The 16,547-nt window shown below is 50.5% G+C and overlaps 8 protein-coding genes across 8 annotated transcripts; 3 read left to right on the top strand and 5 right to left on the bottom strand.

Moving 5' to 3' along the window:
• Positions 1 to 786: 786 nt before the first annotated feature.
• mdv1 (WD repeat-containing protein) lies at positions 787 to 2,682 on the bottom strand (the record flags this gene model as incomplete). The annotated part of the gene is made up of 4 exons (XM_043279640.1): positions 787 to 1,619; positions 1,674 to 1,877; positions 1,935 to 2,532; positions 2,599 to 2,682. 4 exons carry the CDS (start codon positions 2,680 to 2,682, stop codon positions 787 to 789), a joined length of 1,719 nt encoding a protein of 572 aa, XP_043137299.1.
• Positions 2,683 to 3,391: 709 nt separating this feature from the next.
• ARO7 (chorismate mutase ARO7) lies at positions 3,392 to 4,327 on the top strand (the record flags this gene model as incomplete). Its single annotated transcript, XM_043279639.1, has 3 exons — positions 3,392 to 3,462; positions 3,546 to 4,197; positions 4,250 to 4,327. 3 exons carry the CDS (start codon positions 3,392 to 3,394, stop codon positions 4,325 to 4,327), a joined length of 801 nt encoding a protein of 266 aa, XP_043137298.1.
• Positions 4,328 to 4,470: 143 nt separating this feature from the next.
• On the bottom strand, positions 4,471 to 5,416 carry BCP1 (protein-transporting protein BCP1; the record flags this gene model as incomplete). Its single annotated transcript, XM_043279638.1, has 2 exons — positions 4,471 to 5,262; positions 5,333 to 5,416. 2 exons carry the CDS (start codon positions 5,414 to 5,416, stop codon positions 4,471 to 4,473), a joined length of 876 nt encoding a protein of 291 aa, XP_043137297.1.
• A 262-nt stretch (positions 5,417 to 5,678) lies between these two features.
• On the top strand, positions 5,679 to 7,372 carry gua1 (GMP synthase (glutamine-hydrolyzing); the record flags this gene model as incomplete). Its single annotated transcript, XM_043279637.1, has 2 exons — positions 5,679 to 5,749; positions 5,818 to 7,372. The coding sequence occupies 2 exons, from the start codon at positions 5,679 to 5,681 to the stop codon at positions 7,370 to 7,372; spliced, it is 1,626 nt and encodes a 541-aa protein (XP_043137296.1).
• A 139-nt stretch (positions 7,373 to 7,511) lies between these two features.
• On the bottom strand, positions 7,512 to 8,231 carry ACHE_41338S (uncharacterized protein; the record flags this gene model as incomplete). Its single annotated transcript, XM_043279636.1, has 1 exon — positions 7,512 to 8,231. One exon carries the CDS (start codon positions 8,229 to 8,231, stop codon positions 7,512 to 7,514), a length of 720 nt encoding a protein of 239 aa, XP_043137295.1.
• Positions 8,232 to 9,035: 804 nt separating this feature from the next.
• ACHE_41336S (uncharacterized protein) lies at positions 9,036 to 10,493 on the bottom strand (the record flags this gene model as incomplete). The annotated part of the gene is made up of 2 exons (XM_043279635.1): positions 9,036 to 10,250; positions 10,302 to 10,493. The coding sequence occupies 2 exons, from the start codon at positions 10,491 to 10,493 to the stop codon at positions 9,036 to 9,038; spliced, it is 1,407 nt and encodes a 468-aa protein (XP_043137294.1).
• Positions 10,494 to 13,692: 3,199 nt separating this feature from the next.
• On the top strand, positions 13,693 to 14,167 carry ACHE_41335A (uncharacterized protein; the record flags this gene model as incomplete). The annotated part of the gene is made up of 3 exons (XM_043279634.1): positions 13,693 to 13,846; positions 13,895 to 14,016; positions 14,069 to 14,167. The coding sequence occupies 3 exons, from the start codon at positions 13,693 to 13,695 to the stop codon at positions 14,165 to 14,167; spliced, it is 375 nt and encodes a 124-aa protein (XP_043137293.1).
• Positions 14,168 to 14,501: 334 nt separating this feature from the next.
• ACHE_41334S (alpha-mannosyltransferase) lies at positions 14,502 to 15,986 on the bottom strand (the record flags this gene model as incomplete). Its single annotated transcript, XM_043279633.1, has 1 exon — positions 14,502 to 15,986. One exon carries the CDS (start codon positions 15,984 to 15,986, stop codon positions 14,502 to 14,504), a length of 1,485 nt encoding a protein of 494 aa, XP_043137292.1.
• Between the last annotated feature and the right edge of the window lie 561 nt (positions 15,987 to 16,547).

The raw sequence follows: 16,547 nt of genomic DNA, 5'->3' as shown, positions 1-16,547 counted from the left end.
TTTTTGCCAATAAATCGTGGTATGGTGGCTCTTTTCGCGGTGGTGGTGGTGGAGGTGGAGGAGGGGGGTCTGCCAGATGAAAAACGGCCGCCAATCTGCGGCTCATTGTTTCCTGTTTGGGACAAGGCTTGGCATTCATTGTTCATTGATCTATTCACTCATTGTTCAAGTCAACAGGTTGGGATGAAAGGATGAAAGACTTATGTCTCTTATTCTAGAGTATATTCCATCTCTACGCTGGCATTGCTCTTTGTTAAAATGACAATGGCCTCCATTTCTATACAACAATGAACTCCTGCTTTTGTCTCCGTACAGCTGGCTGGGTCAGTCGCTTTGCTTCTATATTGGCTTCCAAAAGTAGTATACATAGTAGCTCCAAACTGCGCGGATCAGCAAATGAAAAAAGAATGAAAAACGATAAAACTGTAATTGACATAGCTATAATGTAATGGGCGGAACGTCGTAACAAGAAATCGTACTTCTCTCGGGCTTTCGTCGCTCAGCAAGTCCAAGCCCCGATAAAACCATCCTTTCGGCCTTCAACAAGGTATCCATCCTTTAGTCGGACGCGCTCGACGTTGGGCGGGGACGGTCCCTGCTCGTCAATGCCAACGCCGGGGCCGCAATCCCAGTGGCGTCCATCGGCCTTGTCGTAAACTTTGACCACATTCTCCCCTGCGGCGGCCACAATCCGTCGAGCATCAAACATCATGCTGGTAATTGGCTTGTCATAGGCATAGGCGTCAAAGATAGACCCAGTGCGAAGATCCCATATCTAAACACGAGTTAGCCATCTGGAAAGCAAAATAGGAAAAAGAAACGTACCCGGATGCTGCGGTCCGAACTACCAGTGACCAAGTGGACATCATCGAACTGCAGACAGGTAACAGGTCCCGTGTGACCAACAAGACTGCGGTGAACCTGCCCACTCCGAAGATCCCAAAGACGGATCATACCGTCAGCAGTACCACAGGCCAGAGCGGCATCAAAGCACTGAACCGCGCCGACAAAGTCCGCAGAGGCGTCCGGCGTGCGCCCAGTTGGCCGCCACTGGCTCTCGGTGCCCAATGAAGTTGCTTGGGCCGCAGCCCAGAGAACATCCAGCGTTTGCACGCAGCGACCCTTTTCCAGATCCCACTGCCGCAAAGTCTTATCGGAAGAGCCAGAAATCAGGGTATTGTTTCGGAAATGCAAAGCAGTTACTTCAGCGACATGGGCCTCCAGCGAGTGTACAAAGCAATCTTCCATGGTCGTAGACGGGGGCGACGAGAACACGTCATCTTCGTCTTCCTCGTGCTTACCAGTATGACTGGATCGGGAAACAGTGCGAACGCGACTCAAGTCCCACAGCTTAATCGAAGCATCCATAGACCCTGTGGCTACAATGTTGTCCTCGACCTGGAGGCACCGCACGGATGCATGGTGGCCCTCCAAGAACCCGATGCTCCGGCCTGCATTGAGATCCCAAACCCGCACAGTATCGTCCAAGGCTGCGCTGACCATGGTGCCAAAAGGATAGTCGAAATCGATGGCGGTTACCATATCAGTGTGCGCTTCGATTTCTTTGATCATCGAACCAGGCTCAAAGTGCTCATGTAAGACAGGCATGGACCGTTTTCCTATTCCCATCAGTCATATCATTCTGCAAGATAACAAAGTCTCCGGGGACTTACTGGTAGATTTATGCTTTATGCTCTTTGGAGACGTCGAAGGCAACTTCTGGTAGATCGATTCCGACATAAACGAAGCATCCATGGCCGGATCTCCCGACGCAGACGAGTTATCGCTTGTCTCAAAAGTTCTCGGGGTATCAGCGGTCTTGGGGGTCTCCGGGGGCTCTTCTTGAATATCTTCCAACTTATTGTCGATCTCGGTCACTGTTTAGGGTCAGATGTAGATTCTAGGTATTGTTTAGGAAACAGGTATGCACCTACGTTCGTTCTCCAGCTCTGCCTCATCCATCTCCAGGCCTGCCAATCGATCCAAAACAATCTTGCGCATGTTGTGGAGGTTGGCGATTTTGTTGTCGATATCGTGGATCTCCGAGCTGCACATGTTCTTGCGAACACCCATCATCTCCAACCGACGGTTGTGGATCTCCCGCTCCTTCTTCAGACCATCCGGAGATGACGGAAGTCCACCCGCCGACTTTCCATCTTCCAATTGTTTGCCTTTCGATGTGCGCCGCCGGTGAGACTTTCGGTATTCCCGGTCCTCCTGGGAAACCTGAAACCCTTCGAACAGCGAGTAGGAGCTGGAGTCATCCGGGATGTTCGCGAGCAGCTCATCGGGGAGGGCGCAAACGGCGCGGGATTGGATTTCGGAAGTGGAAAGCTTCGAGCGAACCAGGTCGGTGGGGGTTGTTTGGGTTAACGAGAAGACTTTGCGTTGCGTATTCGGGCGTCGTAATTCACGGTGAATGCCCACCATGGCATTGTGATAATGACCACTGTTAGTCGAGTCCCCCGATGGTCCCATCAGATGTCCGGCTGTGGAAGTAACCTTGCGTCCAAAGGCTTCGATATGCCGGGACTGGAGAATGCCATCACAACACAATCAGCAATGGCCGGGTAGACACAAGCAATGGAATTGGCTTACCGTTAATCCGGTTCCTAAAAGGCCGTCCTGTTCGATGATATCTGATAGACCGGAAGGGGACTCATCCCGGCGGTGCTTCTCCATGAGGTCCTACCAGAGAGGGGAGCACTCCGGACTTAAGCAAGACCCATACGCAAGTAAGAGAAGCTGTATGAAAGCAAAAGCAAATATACAGCTGCCTGAACCAGGGACAAGGATCTCACTTGCAGTCTGTGAAGGGCGTCGTTGAGGGAGGAGGAAGTGAGAAATTCAACCCGATTGAGTTGATTGAGTTCCTACCGCATTCCCGAGAGTAATTTTACTGCCGGGGAGGGATTAGCGTTTCCGTACAGCAGTGTCGCCAGTTCACAAGCAGCGCTATAGGGTCGATTCTATTCGACAATATAGAATGCGCGCAAAACCTAACAAGCTAACTATAGAAATTCCCCTCCAAGCGTCAGTGCTGGCTGTCGTGTGCCGAGGGTACAGGCTCAGGCCGCTATGCCGTGCAGGTCATGTGACCCCTGCCACACGATTATTCAGCATACTGCAAGCATCAGACAAGAAATTGCTGAGGTCGCATGTGCGATTGTGGAATATATACGGATTCTAGGGCTTGTCATGCTAATTGCGGCTGAAAGTATCATTATGGTAACATGTCCGTGGACTGTAGAATGTACAAGTATACAGCATACCATCGAGGCGATTGACTATGATCTCCCCCCCCGCCTTCAAGCTTCCGATGTAGAGATAGTAACATACTCCCACCATCCCCCCTTTCCGATTGACACCCTGCCCTTACTTACTAGGCATCATGGACGCTGCTGTCAGTCTTGGGGATCCTTCCAAAGCGTTGGACTTGGCCAACATCCGATTCCAGTTAATGTATTCACATTTTGTCCCCTCTGGTCGCATTTTTCCTGCCCCGCTATAAGGAAAAGTTAACTCACTTCATGGTCTCGCAATAGTCGCCTTGAAGATACCATTACCTTTCACCTGATCGAACGAGTGCAATTCCCCCTCAACCAGACTATCTATGTGCGCGGCGGCGTATCCATCCCAGGCAGTCAACTCAGTTTGCTGGAGTACTTGCTCCGCGAGCAGGAACGTCTCCAATCGCGAGTCCGCCGTTACCAATCCCCGGACGAATACCCCTTCTTTCCTGATGCCCTCGAAGATCCCGTCCTGCAGCCTTTGAGATACCCCAAGATCCTACATGAGAACGATGTGAACGTGAACGAAACAATTAAGCAGCGCTACGTGGAGGAGATCCTTCCCGCTATCTGCCCTAAGTCAGAACAGGGCGATCGGGGCGAGGCACAAGAGAACTACGGCTCGTCGGCAACATGTGATGTCAATTGCTTGCAAGCGCTGTCTCGTCGCATTCACTTTGGCAAGTTCGTCGCGGAGTCGAAGTTCCAAAAGGAGCCGGAGAGGTTTGTCAAGATGATCAAGGAAAACGACCGCGCAGGGATCGACGCGGCCATTACCGATTCCAAAGTTGAGCAGAAGGTGCTGGAGAGACTAGGGTTGAAGGCCAGGACGTACGGTACCGATCCTGCTTTCCCCGTGGAGTCGGGGCCGAAGATTGATACCGACGCGGTCGTGTCCATGTATAAGGTGAGTTCAACGCTAGCAAGAAGCCTCCGGGAGTGCGCTAACATCATTGTAGAATTGCGTTATTCCACTCACCAAGGTAGTCGAGGTGGAATATCTCATGCAGCGTCTGAAGGGAACGCAGTGGGAGTGATACATAAGGACAGATGAAAGCTTTATGAGATACGCCATGCAGTATATACTAAGTGAATAACGCATAAAAAATAATCATGGATAGAAATCATGGAACCAGCACATTCTTTTCTCTTCCCTTCCAAACAATATTCATTAATGTCATTACACAGGAGGCTTGAGGTATCCAGTGACATCCTTCACGGCATCTTCGAACTTGGAAGCATCAATCAACAACAAGCTTCCGGTTGTCTTGATACCCAGCTCCTGGAAAGCCCGTTTCGAGTCCGAGTGTCCTTCATCGCGCTCATGTGTGTACTCATACGAGCCATAGCATTGCGCATGACGTTGTAATACCTCGTCTTCGGGGTGGAAGTAAAACTGCTCCACCTTGTCGCCGGACTTCTTCTTCTTTTTGTTCGGACGCGCATCTTCCATGTCCAATTTCGACTCGACCTCCTCGTAGCCCTTCGACACGATCAGGTAGTGCGAGAAGTTGTACGGCTCCTTCTCCTCAATGGCCCAAGCAATTTCTTCCTGGAGCATGCTGTACATGGGCGGGACGACTTCGGAGGGCATGTTGATCAATCGCTCAGTCAAGACCAGACCCACAGGCGGAACAGGAGTCTGCGAAAGGAGAGTTGCCAGCGGTGCAAGGGAGGGAACAGATGAGGCTTTGTGCTGGATGTAGGAGGTCAATTGCTGAATCACGGGCTTGTCTTTGTGTTCTTGGAGGTTGAGGACTGTGAGGAAGGCATATGGATCAGACTCGTTGCCATCGACCTTGACTGTCGACCCCAGCAATGGCTGGGACAGAATCAAATCGGCTAAGGCAGAGATGTCGAAGTCCTGGGCATCGGCGTCGAACAATTGACGGAGGAGATTCTTGAGGCCGTGGAAATCCACCGCGGGTTGAGGATCAAACCATTCAAAGTCGACGTTCACAATGTCCATCTCCTGTACTCGATATCCGTTAGCAAGCTATCATTATCGCTATCGCATTCGCGGACACCACTATGCGACGTACCTCGTCGGACTCGTCTCCCTCGGCGGAGGGGTCAGCACCCCCCATGACAACGTCGCTATCCTTGAGCTGCTTGCGCTTTCCCATTATGTGATAAACCAGTGAGGGTTGTATAGAAAATGTACGTTGACTTGTAGAGTCGGAGTTGAGGCGCAAATCCGTACAAAAAAGTTGCTCCGATGGGGCCCCGCGCTATACCCGATTCGGAATTTTTTATCGATTTTTTTTATCGCGGGGTGATGTTTTTCTTCTTCTCTTCCTTTGGAGTCATTCCCACCAATTTCTACATTGCTTTTGTCTGGGGAGATCTTCTACTTCAGTCTCCTTTAACATCCCCAGTTCCAGCATTATGGCTTCCAACGTTGAGACGGCCATTGAGCCGCACAAGACCTTCGATACTATCCTGGTCTTGGACTTCGGGTGAGTTTGAGGAAAGACGAGAAGGAGAGATTGCTATTCGAAGAGCGCTAACAGGTCGCAAATTTCAGTTCTCAGTACTCCCACCTGATCACCAGACGTCTTCGTGAACTCAATGTCTACTCCGAAATGCTGCCATGCACCCAGAAGATCGCCGAACTGCCCTGGAAGCCCACCGGTGTTATTCTGTCCGGAAGTCCCTTCTCCGTCTACGAAGAGATCGCCCCTCACGTCGACCCGGAGGTGTTCAACTTGGATGTCCCCATCCTCGGTATCTGTTACGGTCTGCAGGAACTCGCCTGGCACCACGGAAAGAACGTCCTGGCCAGTGACAAGAAGGAATACGGACACGCCAACCTGAACATCCACCGTCAAGCTGGCAAGGAGGGCTCCATCGATCGTCTTTTCCAGGGTCTTGATGACCAGATTCAGGTCTGGATGTCCCACGGCGACAAGCTCGCCAAGCTCCCTGACAACTTCGAGGTCATTGCTACCACCGAAAACGCTCCCTTCGCCGGTATCGCAAGCACCATCAAGCCCTACTTCGGTATCCAGTTCCACCCCGAAGTGACTCACACTCCCCGCGGAACCGAGATCCTCAAGAACTTTGCTGTCGACATCTGTGGTGCCAAGCAGGAATGGAGCATGGAGAAGTTCGTGGACAAGGAGATTGAGCGGATCAAGACCCTGGTCGGTCCGAACGGTCAGGTTATCGGTGCTGTCAGCGGTGGTGTCGACTCGACCGTCGCTGCCAAGCTGATGAAGGAGGCCATTGGCGACCGCTTCCACGCCGTCCTTGTCGACAACGGTGTGCTGCGTCTCAACGAGGCCCAGCAGGTGCAGGAGACTCTCGAAAAGGGACTGGGAATTAACCTCACGGTCGTTGACGCTTCCGACCGTTTCCTCAACCTTCTCAAGGGAGTCACCGATCCCGAGCGCAAGCGTAAGATTATCGGTAACACCTTCATCGAGGTGTTCCAGGAGACCGCCAAATCGATCACCGATGCTGCTGCCGGCTCTGATAAGGAGGGCAACATCGAGTGGCTTCTGCAGGGTACTCTGTACCCCGACGTGATCGAGAGTATCTCGTTCAAGGGCCCTAGCGCTACCATCAAGACCCACCACAACGTTGGTGGTCTGCTCGAGGGCATGCACCTCAAGCTGATCGAGCCGCTGCGCGAGCTCTTCAAGGACGAAGTGCGCGCTCTGGGTACCAACCTCGGAATCCCGCACGACCTCATCTGGCGCCACCCCTTCCCCGGTCCGGGCCTGGCCATCCGTATCCTGGGCGAAGTCAACCGCGAACAGCTGCGCATCGCACGGGAAGCCGACGTCATTTTCATCGAGGAGATCAAGGCTGCCGGCCTGTACCAGAACATCAGCCAGGCGTTTGCGGCACTGCTGCCGGTCAAGGCAGTCGGTGTGATGGGTGACAAGCGCATGCACGAGCAGGTAATTGCGCTCCGTGCGGTGGAAACCAGGGACTTCATGACTGCGGACTGGTATCCATTTGACGGCGAGTTCCTGAAGCGGGTGTCCCGTCGGGTTGTGAACGAGGTCAACGGTGTTTGCCGGGTGGTGTATGACATTACCAGCAAGCCTCCAGGTACCATTGAAATGGAGTAAGGGACTAGCATTTTGTTTTCTCGTTTTGTTTTATAAAGGGTTTTGGGTTATGCGAGCACGAATAGATGATTAATTGCATGCATTCAGTCTATGTCTTTCTACACACTCTACTGTAGATCTATATACATAAGGCGTAAATCTAGACATCCGGCTCAACTGCATCAACCGTTGGCACGCGATTCAATTTGATTCCAAAGAACTCTGCGACGAGCTGCACACAATCCCAGATTACCTGCACATCCTCCTTGGGCACACCCAACCTCCTCGTCCCTCGAATATGCCAATGCGTCTCCGTCTTCAAATTCTGGCTCATAATCCCTGGCAACACAACCAGCTGCGTATCAACATCATCTAACACCTGCCGATCAGACAGGAACAGCCCGTACGTGATCTCCGTGGATAACCAGGCGAAGTCGCGGTGCGAGCGGAAGAGATCCAATGTGCCCGATGAATTCCCCGCGTACAATTTCTGAAACCACTCAATTGCACGCCCATGGTTGGCAGCATCACATTGCCAGTTTTCACGGGTGAAAGTGTATTCCCTATCCTCCTCCCGCTCGACGTTGCTGATCGCCAGAATCGCCTCGATGGGTTTGCACACGCCGACGAGCGGGATGGCTTTGAAGAGGGTTTCGCGCAGTCGACGGATCAGAACTTTGCGGGCTTCTGAACCTGGTTTATTATATTCGGGTTGGTTGAGGAGGTAGAGATAGAGGTTGTGGGCCTGGTCAGGATCAGGGCCCGCGACGAGGGTTGCCATGGCTAGGATGGGCCATTTCGAGGCATCGATGGAGGTGACGGATTGGAAGCGAGATTCCAGGGTTTGGAAGAGGTTTTGATAGGCGACTTCGACCGTCATTTTGTTGTAGAGGGCAGGGTATCTGGGTTGAATTGGGGGTGGTTGAGTGCTGGTCCTGCTAGATATTCAGCTAAAGTGGGATGGATGTGTGGGGTAATGCTGCTCCGTCTTATCTCCGAAGTATACATAAGTACGTCTAGCCATGTTCAATAGTATGGTCGATTAACAAGACAAATACTCAGTTACATACTGGCGGATAATACGAGCTATAGGTCTGCAGAAACGGTGATGGGGCACAACACAGTACAGAAGTGCAAAAAGGTGATAATTCAATCACGGCTAGAATAGGGCTTACTTCCCAGCCTGATGAAAATACAAGAATCATGTCCCTGATCAAAAAACATTGTCAATCCACGGAATTCTCCAAAAGACCATTGAAAGCACGTGAAGAATGAATGTGAAATCAATCATGCTTCAATTTCCCATGGTCATAATAGGACAGCCCACCACTAACCATACACACAGTCTCCTCGTTAACTCGTTAGCTCGTTAGTAGCGATATCACCCAGAAACCTCATCGCCGTGTTTATCCATTGATTGTAATGACCAGAGAGCTTGTACATGAACCATATGAATGGCGAATTCTGGGCAGTGTGATCTTCTTCCATGAATGGAATGAAGATGTCGGTGAGGTTGGCACTGTCCCTGGAAGCATAAGAAGGCAAGGATCATTTGATGCTGGTTATTTTGAAGGCCCAGCAGCCATTGTTGGCAATGCTATTCTAGGTCTAGCCGGAGAAATATCATCCCGCTGGCGTGGTGAAGCCAGAATAGGCCTCTCATTTTACAGTTAAATCCATCCAACTAGATCATGCACTCCATCTCTTCAAAGTAAGACTCATATTCGGTGTCTGCGGAAGTGAACATTTCCGCCGCTGCCTGGATATCTTGCGTGGTCTGATCGAACACATTGCGTTCCCCCTCCCACAGGGAATAATGGCTTTCTTCTTTCATAGGATCAAATGCTTCTTCACTGAAGCGAAGCCCAAGGTGCCTCCGGCAAAGAAACTGTATGAATTCGTAATGCGGCTCGTGCGTGCTAAAAAAGTCATCATACTTATTCGGTTGGCCTGACGCACGGTGCAAGCATTGGAGGAGAATGTCAAGGTTTTCGTAGGGAAAATCGGTGGATAGCACTGCCGTCTTTGTTGATAGGTCCGCCGGTCTCACGCTCAGCAATTTGCCGGCGTCTTCGATTCGTCGCGGCATGTCAAATTCATCTGGATAGAAGACTCCTGGAATAATGACTGTCGTCTTTTTGGGTTGCCGATGAACCTTTTGTCGTAGGCGAGTCCTGGAGCGGATGCACTCGCCGTTTCGCTTCTGATATGTGACTAGTTTTACGTATAGACGGTCTAACTGATAATATGCGAATAGGAGTTGGACGAGCTCGGCGAATAAAGTGCAGGCTTCGTTATAATCAAGGCCAGGTGGGCTAGTGAACCCCATAGATTCAAATAGGGACGGGACCTCCTTCAACTGGTGACCGTGAGCTCTTGCTCTACTCAGGCGAACAAGGAATTCGACAAGTGGTCCGAAGATCTGCTGATGCCCCTCGTGATCTCCAAAGTTATACGCAGAGTAATTAAGCAGATATTGAATATCGTTCAAGTCGAATGCAGACTGCACAAAGTATTGTTCTTCAGAGATCGCTGTCTTCAGCGTTTGAAGGAAATCACGAGGATGGTCGTCATTGTATGGGAAAAATGGTTCCTGGTACGCTCGAAACAGTGCCGCGCCAACAAGGAAGAGCCGATACATAGACGCATGGAACCCAACTCGCCAGGTTTCCCACCTCTCGGTGTTCTCGTCAAAGTCTTCGAGACCGACCGTGCCTTTGAACAGGTCATGCCAGACAATGTTCTCGAAACACTTGACGAGATGCTCGTACCCAAAGATGCCCAGGAGTTCATCGTGCGATGGGAGATTTGTCTCTGGACTGAGCTGATGGAATGGAAACGAATCCGGAGGTAAATTTCCATTCGCAAGGTGTTTCTGCGCTATGGCTGTGGCGCGAACCTGGCAGGAGTTAGTCGCAGATAATTGCCATGGTCAGGCAAATGGACTTACTGCTATTAAAGCATCATCAAATGCCCGGATCTCAGCTCTCCCGAGCCGGCGAATAATCAGGGAAGAGATAGACAGCCATAGGGAACGGAATCTCCTGCATGCTGAGCCTAGTGCAATGGCTTGTTGGAGGGTGTCGCAACTGTTGAAGATCTCTGTGAGAACTTCTGCCGGTAGGCTTGTAGGGAACGTCATTGTGGACTATAATCTGGGGGAGAAAAGGATTGTTGGTGCTCGCCGACCCGTCGCGGTAAGCGAGTTAAGAGTCAGAACCCCTCTGACAGGTACATAAACAAATACTGATTATTTCTATGGGGATACATGTCTGTTGATGTTGATTTCTCTCCGATAAGCTAGTCACATCGGATATTTTGGATTGACAACTATGTCGAGAAGAGAAATATATTTCAATGCCCGAGAATCATAAAGCCCATTTTCCATGAGCAAGAACCAGAGTCAATCTATCTGCGCTATCTCACCACTGGGCAAGCCATCATCATCATATATACTACTGGCTGTTTTGATGTTTTCGTGATGCGCAGCATAGCGCTCATGCTCCACGAATTGCTTGACTTCCTCGCAGCGTACATGTGAATTATAGATGGCTGGTAGCTCATTCTCATTTCTGAGATAGGATAATCGACTTGATAAACGTATAGTGGGGAAGGCCCGGTGCTTGTGCACATAAGCTGCGGAGGCCCAGTCTGGAACTGTTCGAGCCAGCCCGACACTTGTGATCCCAGGTTGTCCTCCTTCAAATGATCCAGACATTGCATAGTATCCTCTTGAAGCTTGCTGCAGTATTCCGAAAATAGAATGCCATCATTGAGAGCGCGAGCGGTGTCTGCGTCTTCTGGATCCATGTTCAACTCGACGATTTCACACAGCTTGGCAGACCGATCACAAGAATCCCAGAGAGAGCAAACCATAGCCACAAGCCAGTCATCCTGAAGGAAAGTCTAGGGTAGGAGTGTAAGCAGAGGGTCGGGACTCATGATAGCCTGGGAAGGGTCCAAGCTCCTGTCCTTCGTGAGCGAGCGTTCACTCTCTATGATTCTGAATCGGACATGAGTGAAATTGAACCCCTAAAACACGCTGATTAGCTTCTACTCATGAGAATGACTGTGATGGAGTTGTTGAGAGATGGATAGATTTACCTCTATCCATTATGGCCGACGATCCGTGATACGATGAGTAAAGTCTTCAAGAGGAACAGGCCGACCTCCTTGTAAATTCACGGTGTGTAGTACATACGGCATCACACCTAGGTCATATATAGCAATGGCATCCCTAATGTTCTCATGTTGCTCTGCATATTTCTCGTTTTCCAGAAATCCTTTGAACTCCTCATGGCGTGTATCAATATTATATCGCGGTCTATAGGGCAGCCTACCGCGCTGTCCGGTAATTCTCCTTTTTACAGGAGTATCATCACGATAACTGTAAATAAGGTAATCCACGGAGGTCGTTCTCAGAGTCTGCAGGGGGCGGCCGTGCGAAGCTCCTGGAGCCAGCCGGACACATGTGATTCCAGGTCGTCTTCGCCCAAACTATCCAGATGTTGCATAGAATGCGATGATAGCACGGCTTCCTGCAAGGAATCATCGACTTCTCGATGATCCTTCAGGAAATCAACCGTGGGGAGACCACATCAGAATTGGGGGGGTTTGATCATTTGAACTAGAAATTCGTCGCTCTGTAGATAACTCAGTGCATCGGTGAGTGATATTCCCGCTGAATCTTTGCGAAAGGGCTCGAAGCTCTGAAGCAATCAAGTTAAATAATCAGCAAGGATAATATACAGGAATACCAACAGAAGATTGAGCTAATTCGGTCAGTACCGCTTGTACTGCTGAGGGATGCCAGCTTGTTACTCCCAGACGTAGTCCAGTAGTTCAACTGAAGGTCGAAATTTCTCCTGGTCGTAGACTGCATATGCGGGCAACTACGTTGTCAAACCCTCCACGAGTGAAGGGAAGAGAGAGACCCGAGTCCGAGTGCTGTTTGATTCCGACGCGTTGCTTCGGATGCAAATAGAAAGGTGTCTGGGTTTTGGCATCCAATACTCTGCGAGAAGGGGCGCCGTGAGAAGCGAAAAGCACGACAAATATTCCGAAGCCAGGTATGATAAATTTGATCAGATTATTCCATAGACTGATATACTTGTATGATCTCTGGATTTCATCGATTATCAAAAGGCGTCGGCCTAAAGGCGAGTCATTCCTATCGCGTGGGCGCTTTGTAAGGGTGTTGAGTAACGTGTAACAGAATTCGATGTGTTACAGTCCTCGATCGTTTCGGGCCAAGTGATATGCCATATCTGCGTATTTGGTTCCAGTCGAGCCACATGGTGTTGAAGGAGAGATGCGAGGGTGGACTTTCCACTTCCTGGAGTGTCTCGCACATGGACGACCTACTGCTTTTTGATGCGAGACCATAACGAGGATACTCGTGTCTAGGTGTAAACGCTGCGATTTCCTTCGAAGGACCTGTAATAATATTCCCTCAGCTACTCGCTCATGCGTAGAAGATAGTGCTGTATTTTGAATGATAGACGGCATGTTGTGGAGACTGCATCTTCATGCTGAGAAAGAGTATGCGTGCACTGAACATGATTGACAGATCGATTGTCAATGGATGCGTAGTTTCCACTTGGGCATGGGCAAGGTGCAGTAAGTATCCCGATATGGACAGATACTGAGCAAGGGCCAGGCGTGATCACAGCAGTCGAGGAATTATCGTAGGTTTGAAGTGGCATTTTAACAAAATTTGATGGTGCTGCCTGAGAATGACATGTAATACTGACCATAACATATCTCCTTATCCAGTCAGTCAGTACTATAGTATGTACTAACTAAGATAATGATCCTTTGGTATATTTAGAACAGGAGTATTGTTTCTAATTGTACGGAGTATAGACGAGCACGATCTATTACTGTTTCGGGCTCTGTCAGTCACGTGTACGACGTCGTTCGATGCTCTACTCTGTACAAGTACAACATAGAGTGAAGTAAAATAGCCTTGATATGACCCTCCTTAGCTATTAGTGCTCCGTACTTCGTAGTGTCTCGCGTGTCTTGAATGGGGCTACTGGGGTAGATCGGCACAACCTTGTACGGGATCTTAGTACACCGAATCGACATTACACAACAGCACACTTGATCTGTTGTTCCATTTTTTTCGAATGCGTGTTCATACTTGTCTATACTAGTATAATCCTGCTGTGTTGCAATTCGCCCCACCAAACCAATATATGATCTCACCGATTCAGTATGACATCACAACTTCTGTGTCCGGTATGACCCAGTATAAGAACCCAGTCATGGCCAGGAACTCTCTATCAATCAACAACTATTCTTCTCGGTAAAAGCACGCTTAAAAACCACAGCACACAATGCAGTCCAGGACCTCCGGAGCAGGCCTTTCCAACGTCGGCCACGGCGCCATCTACGAAGCCGGTGACCAGCGCAACGTCCCCCAGTCCGAGATCAACGAGCGTGAGAGATACGAGGAGGGTCAACACCGGAGTCACAAGAACATCGATTCGAGTACGTTTCTACCACTGGGGACATATTGATGGTCGCTAACGAGAACAGAGGACGACCGCTCCATTGCCAACAAGCTCGCCGCTCAGTCGCAGAAGACTGATTCGTCCAAGGCATCGGGTTCGGGCTATGATCCTGAAGCCGAATTGAGCAAGAGGAACCCCGAGGCTCCGGTATGTTTGCATTGATCTGTCTGTGATGAGGTGGAAGCTAATATACGTGCAGGCCGTGTTACACGGAAACCCACCCTCTCGGGGCGCCCAGGTCGACCACAACCTCCAGCAGGAAGATGAGCAGAGGCTGCGCGAGAAGGGTATCAAATAATTCGATGCATGAGTCTATGATTCGTTTATGATTGTTTAGCATTTCGGTTGGGATGTGTATCATTAGATTTGCCATGGTCTGATGGCTTGTATCTTAATAATGGAGATATTAACATGATGGTCTTGACTCGTAGTGACAGATGCTATAGATAGTCTGCCAAGCATTGCCCTGTGAATCAAATCGCTAGTCGCGATATGCCCGGAACACTGGCGCAACATCCCTTGGTGGGGGAAGGCATTCCAGTCATGCAACAAGAAGCCACGCCCTATCAATGCGTGATAGGAATACACGCCCTTATGGCGTTAATGATAAATCCATAGAACCCCGTCAATCATCACCCCCCGAATTTGGGATCATCCTGATGCGGCTCTGCAAACACATTCTGCCAGTAGTTCTCGACCCTGGCGCAGATCTTTGGCTTATCATTCCACGTGCGAAACTCGACGTCCGGGTTGCAGCTGACCCATTTGATCTCTTCCCAGTATGCCTTCTCCGCATCGTATCCAAATCGCTCGAGAGTGTCCTCAGGTGTCGTCCATGCCCGTCCGTCGGTACCATCAGGTCGAAGGGTCGGGGCGGTTTCCCATTTCATGCCAAAAACATTTTCGGCTGGGTTGAACTTGGGATAATGTGCATGGATAAAGAACACACGTGGAGGCTCGGCCACGGATGGGTCCTGAACTCGATACTTGTCCTGGCTGGTCAGGATGTAGTCATGAATGGGGTCCGATTGTGCCATGGCCGATCCTGAGATCCCATCTTCGCCGTTCTTTGGGTGACCGATAGCTGCCACGCGTTCACTCACGGCGTAGAACGACTCTTCCACGGCCGACGCTGCTTGTAGAAATGTCTCCTTGTCGCCCTCGCCCGGGCCGCCTTGGGATAGTAGCCGGAAGTAATGCGAAGGGCCGTAGTAGTTGTAATAAGCTGCGAGAAGCAAAGTCGTGAGATGGCTCTTTTTCGACACCATGAGAACGCCAGTTTCCGACGACTGTCGTACAGACATGGGGGGCTCTTGTTGCTGCGAAAGAGCAAAGTAGGCCGGAGATACTGATGAGGCCCAGAAGTCGGGCCAGGTGATCAATCCTGTGGATTTGAAAGGGTCCGCATCGAAGATCTCCTCGGGTTTGTAAAGTGGGAAGACATCCGCATCCATCCAGAGTATCTCCTCGAATGAAGAAAACAGCATGGCGAACACCTTGAGCTGGTAGTGCGCAATAGCCTCCTTGCCCACCACATCTGCCAGAACAAGACACCGCGCATTCAGTTTCGGAAGAATCCCAGCGCAGATGCGCTTCTCATACTCTGTCGAATCCTTCATGTATACCTCCACCGGCAGCGTAGATCCAACCCGACGCAGCATCCGCAACGACGACAAAAACACTGGCATATATGAACCCCCCGCAGTCGACACAATGCCTCGGGACCCTGGTTTGTGCACAGGCCGCAAAGCCTTCGAATGACGGACATCAAGGACGAAATTCTCGTGCGCCACTTGCATCGCATTACGGTCTTGGTCGCTGAGGAGGATCAGGTCGGGTCGAGGATCGGTCGAGGAGGCATTGAAGTGAATCGCACCAACATCTCCACGACGTTCGGGAGGAGGATTCGCGGGTGCATTTTTCTGCAGGATCGGATGCAAAGCTTTCCAGAAAGAACTCTGTCGCTCCGCCAGAGGCACCTGGAAGGCCGTATTGGGAACGACGGAGGCAGGGGTCGAAGCCGGAGTCGGGATCCAGTAGAGGTAGATAGCGCTGATGAGGAGAATGGTGATCATGGCCAGGAGGATGGACCTCAGCCTGGCGAGACGGAGGGCCATCGTGTAGGTATCCCTGTTCAGATCGACTGAACTAGAGGTCGGAGAATTCGAGTGAGTGAGTTGGATCAATGTGACCGGTGCAGCACGGTCGCTGGCCCAAAAGGGCGCAACGTTAGAGTACAGTTAGAGTCAGAATAGAAACGGGCGGGTCAGTTTGGGACAGTTTTAGAGAAGAGATGAAGATTGGCAATCAGCGATAACTGAATTGAAGCTTAAGTTTAGCCACAGAATTAGAAATGGAGGAGCAGCGGGCAGAGAGAAGTCAGGAGATTCACGTGCCGCAGGGTCTCGGTCCCTACAAAACAGACACAGAGTACAACCCCAGACCACCAATGCCTCCAGAGCCACGGTAGAGGAGTACTAGATGCCCAGTACCCTGGCCTGGCGACCATACAGACTTGCTACAAGAACAGTCTGAATACGGGATACGCTAGCATTGAACCCCTCGACTCCTAATATATCGACAAAATGCACAAAATAGGGAATCAGCGGACAGACTAACCACAAAGGAAATCTCCGATTCAACTCTACAGTCGGATGAAGCCGCGTGGATCGTCGCTT

The sequence above is a fragment of the Aspergillus chevalieri genome, chromosome 4 (assembly GCF_016861735.1).
Source record: "Aspergillus chevalieri M1 DNA, chromosome 4, nearly complete sequence".
NCBI classification, from domain to species: Eukaryota; Fungi; Ascomycota; class Eurotiomycetes; order Eurotiales; family Aspergillaceae; genus Aspergillus; species Aspergillus chevalieri.
Note: the sequence above shows the minus strand (reverse complement) of the source record. Positions and strands in the feature narration are given on the sequence as shown.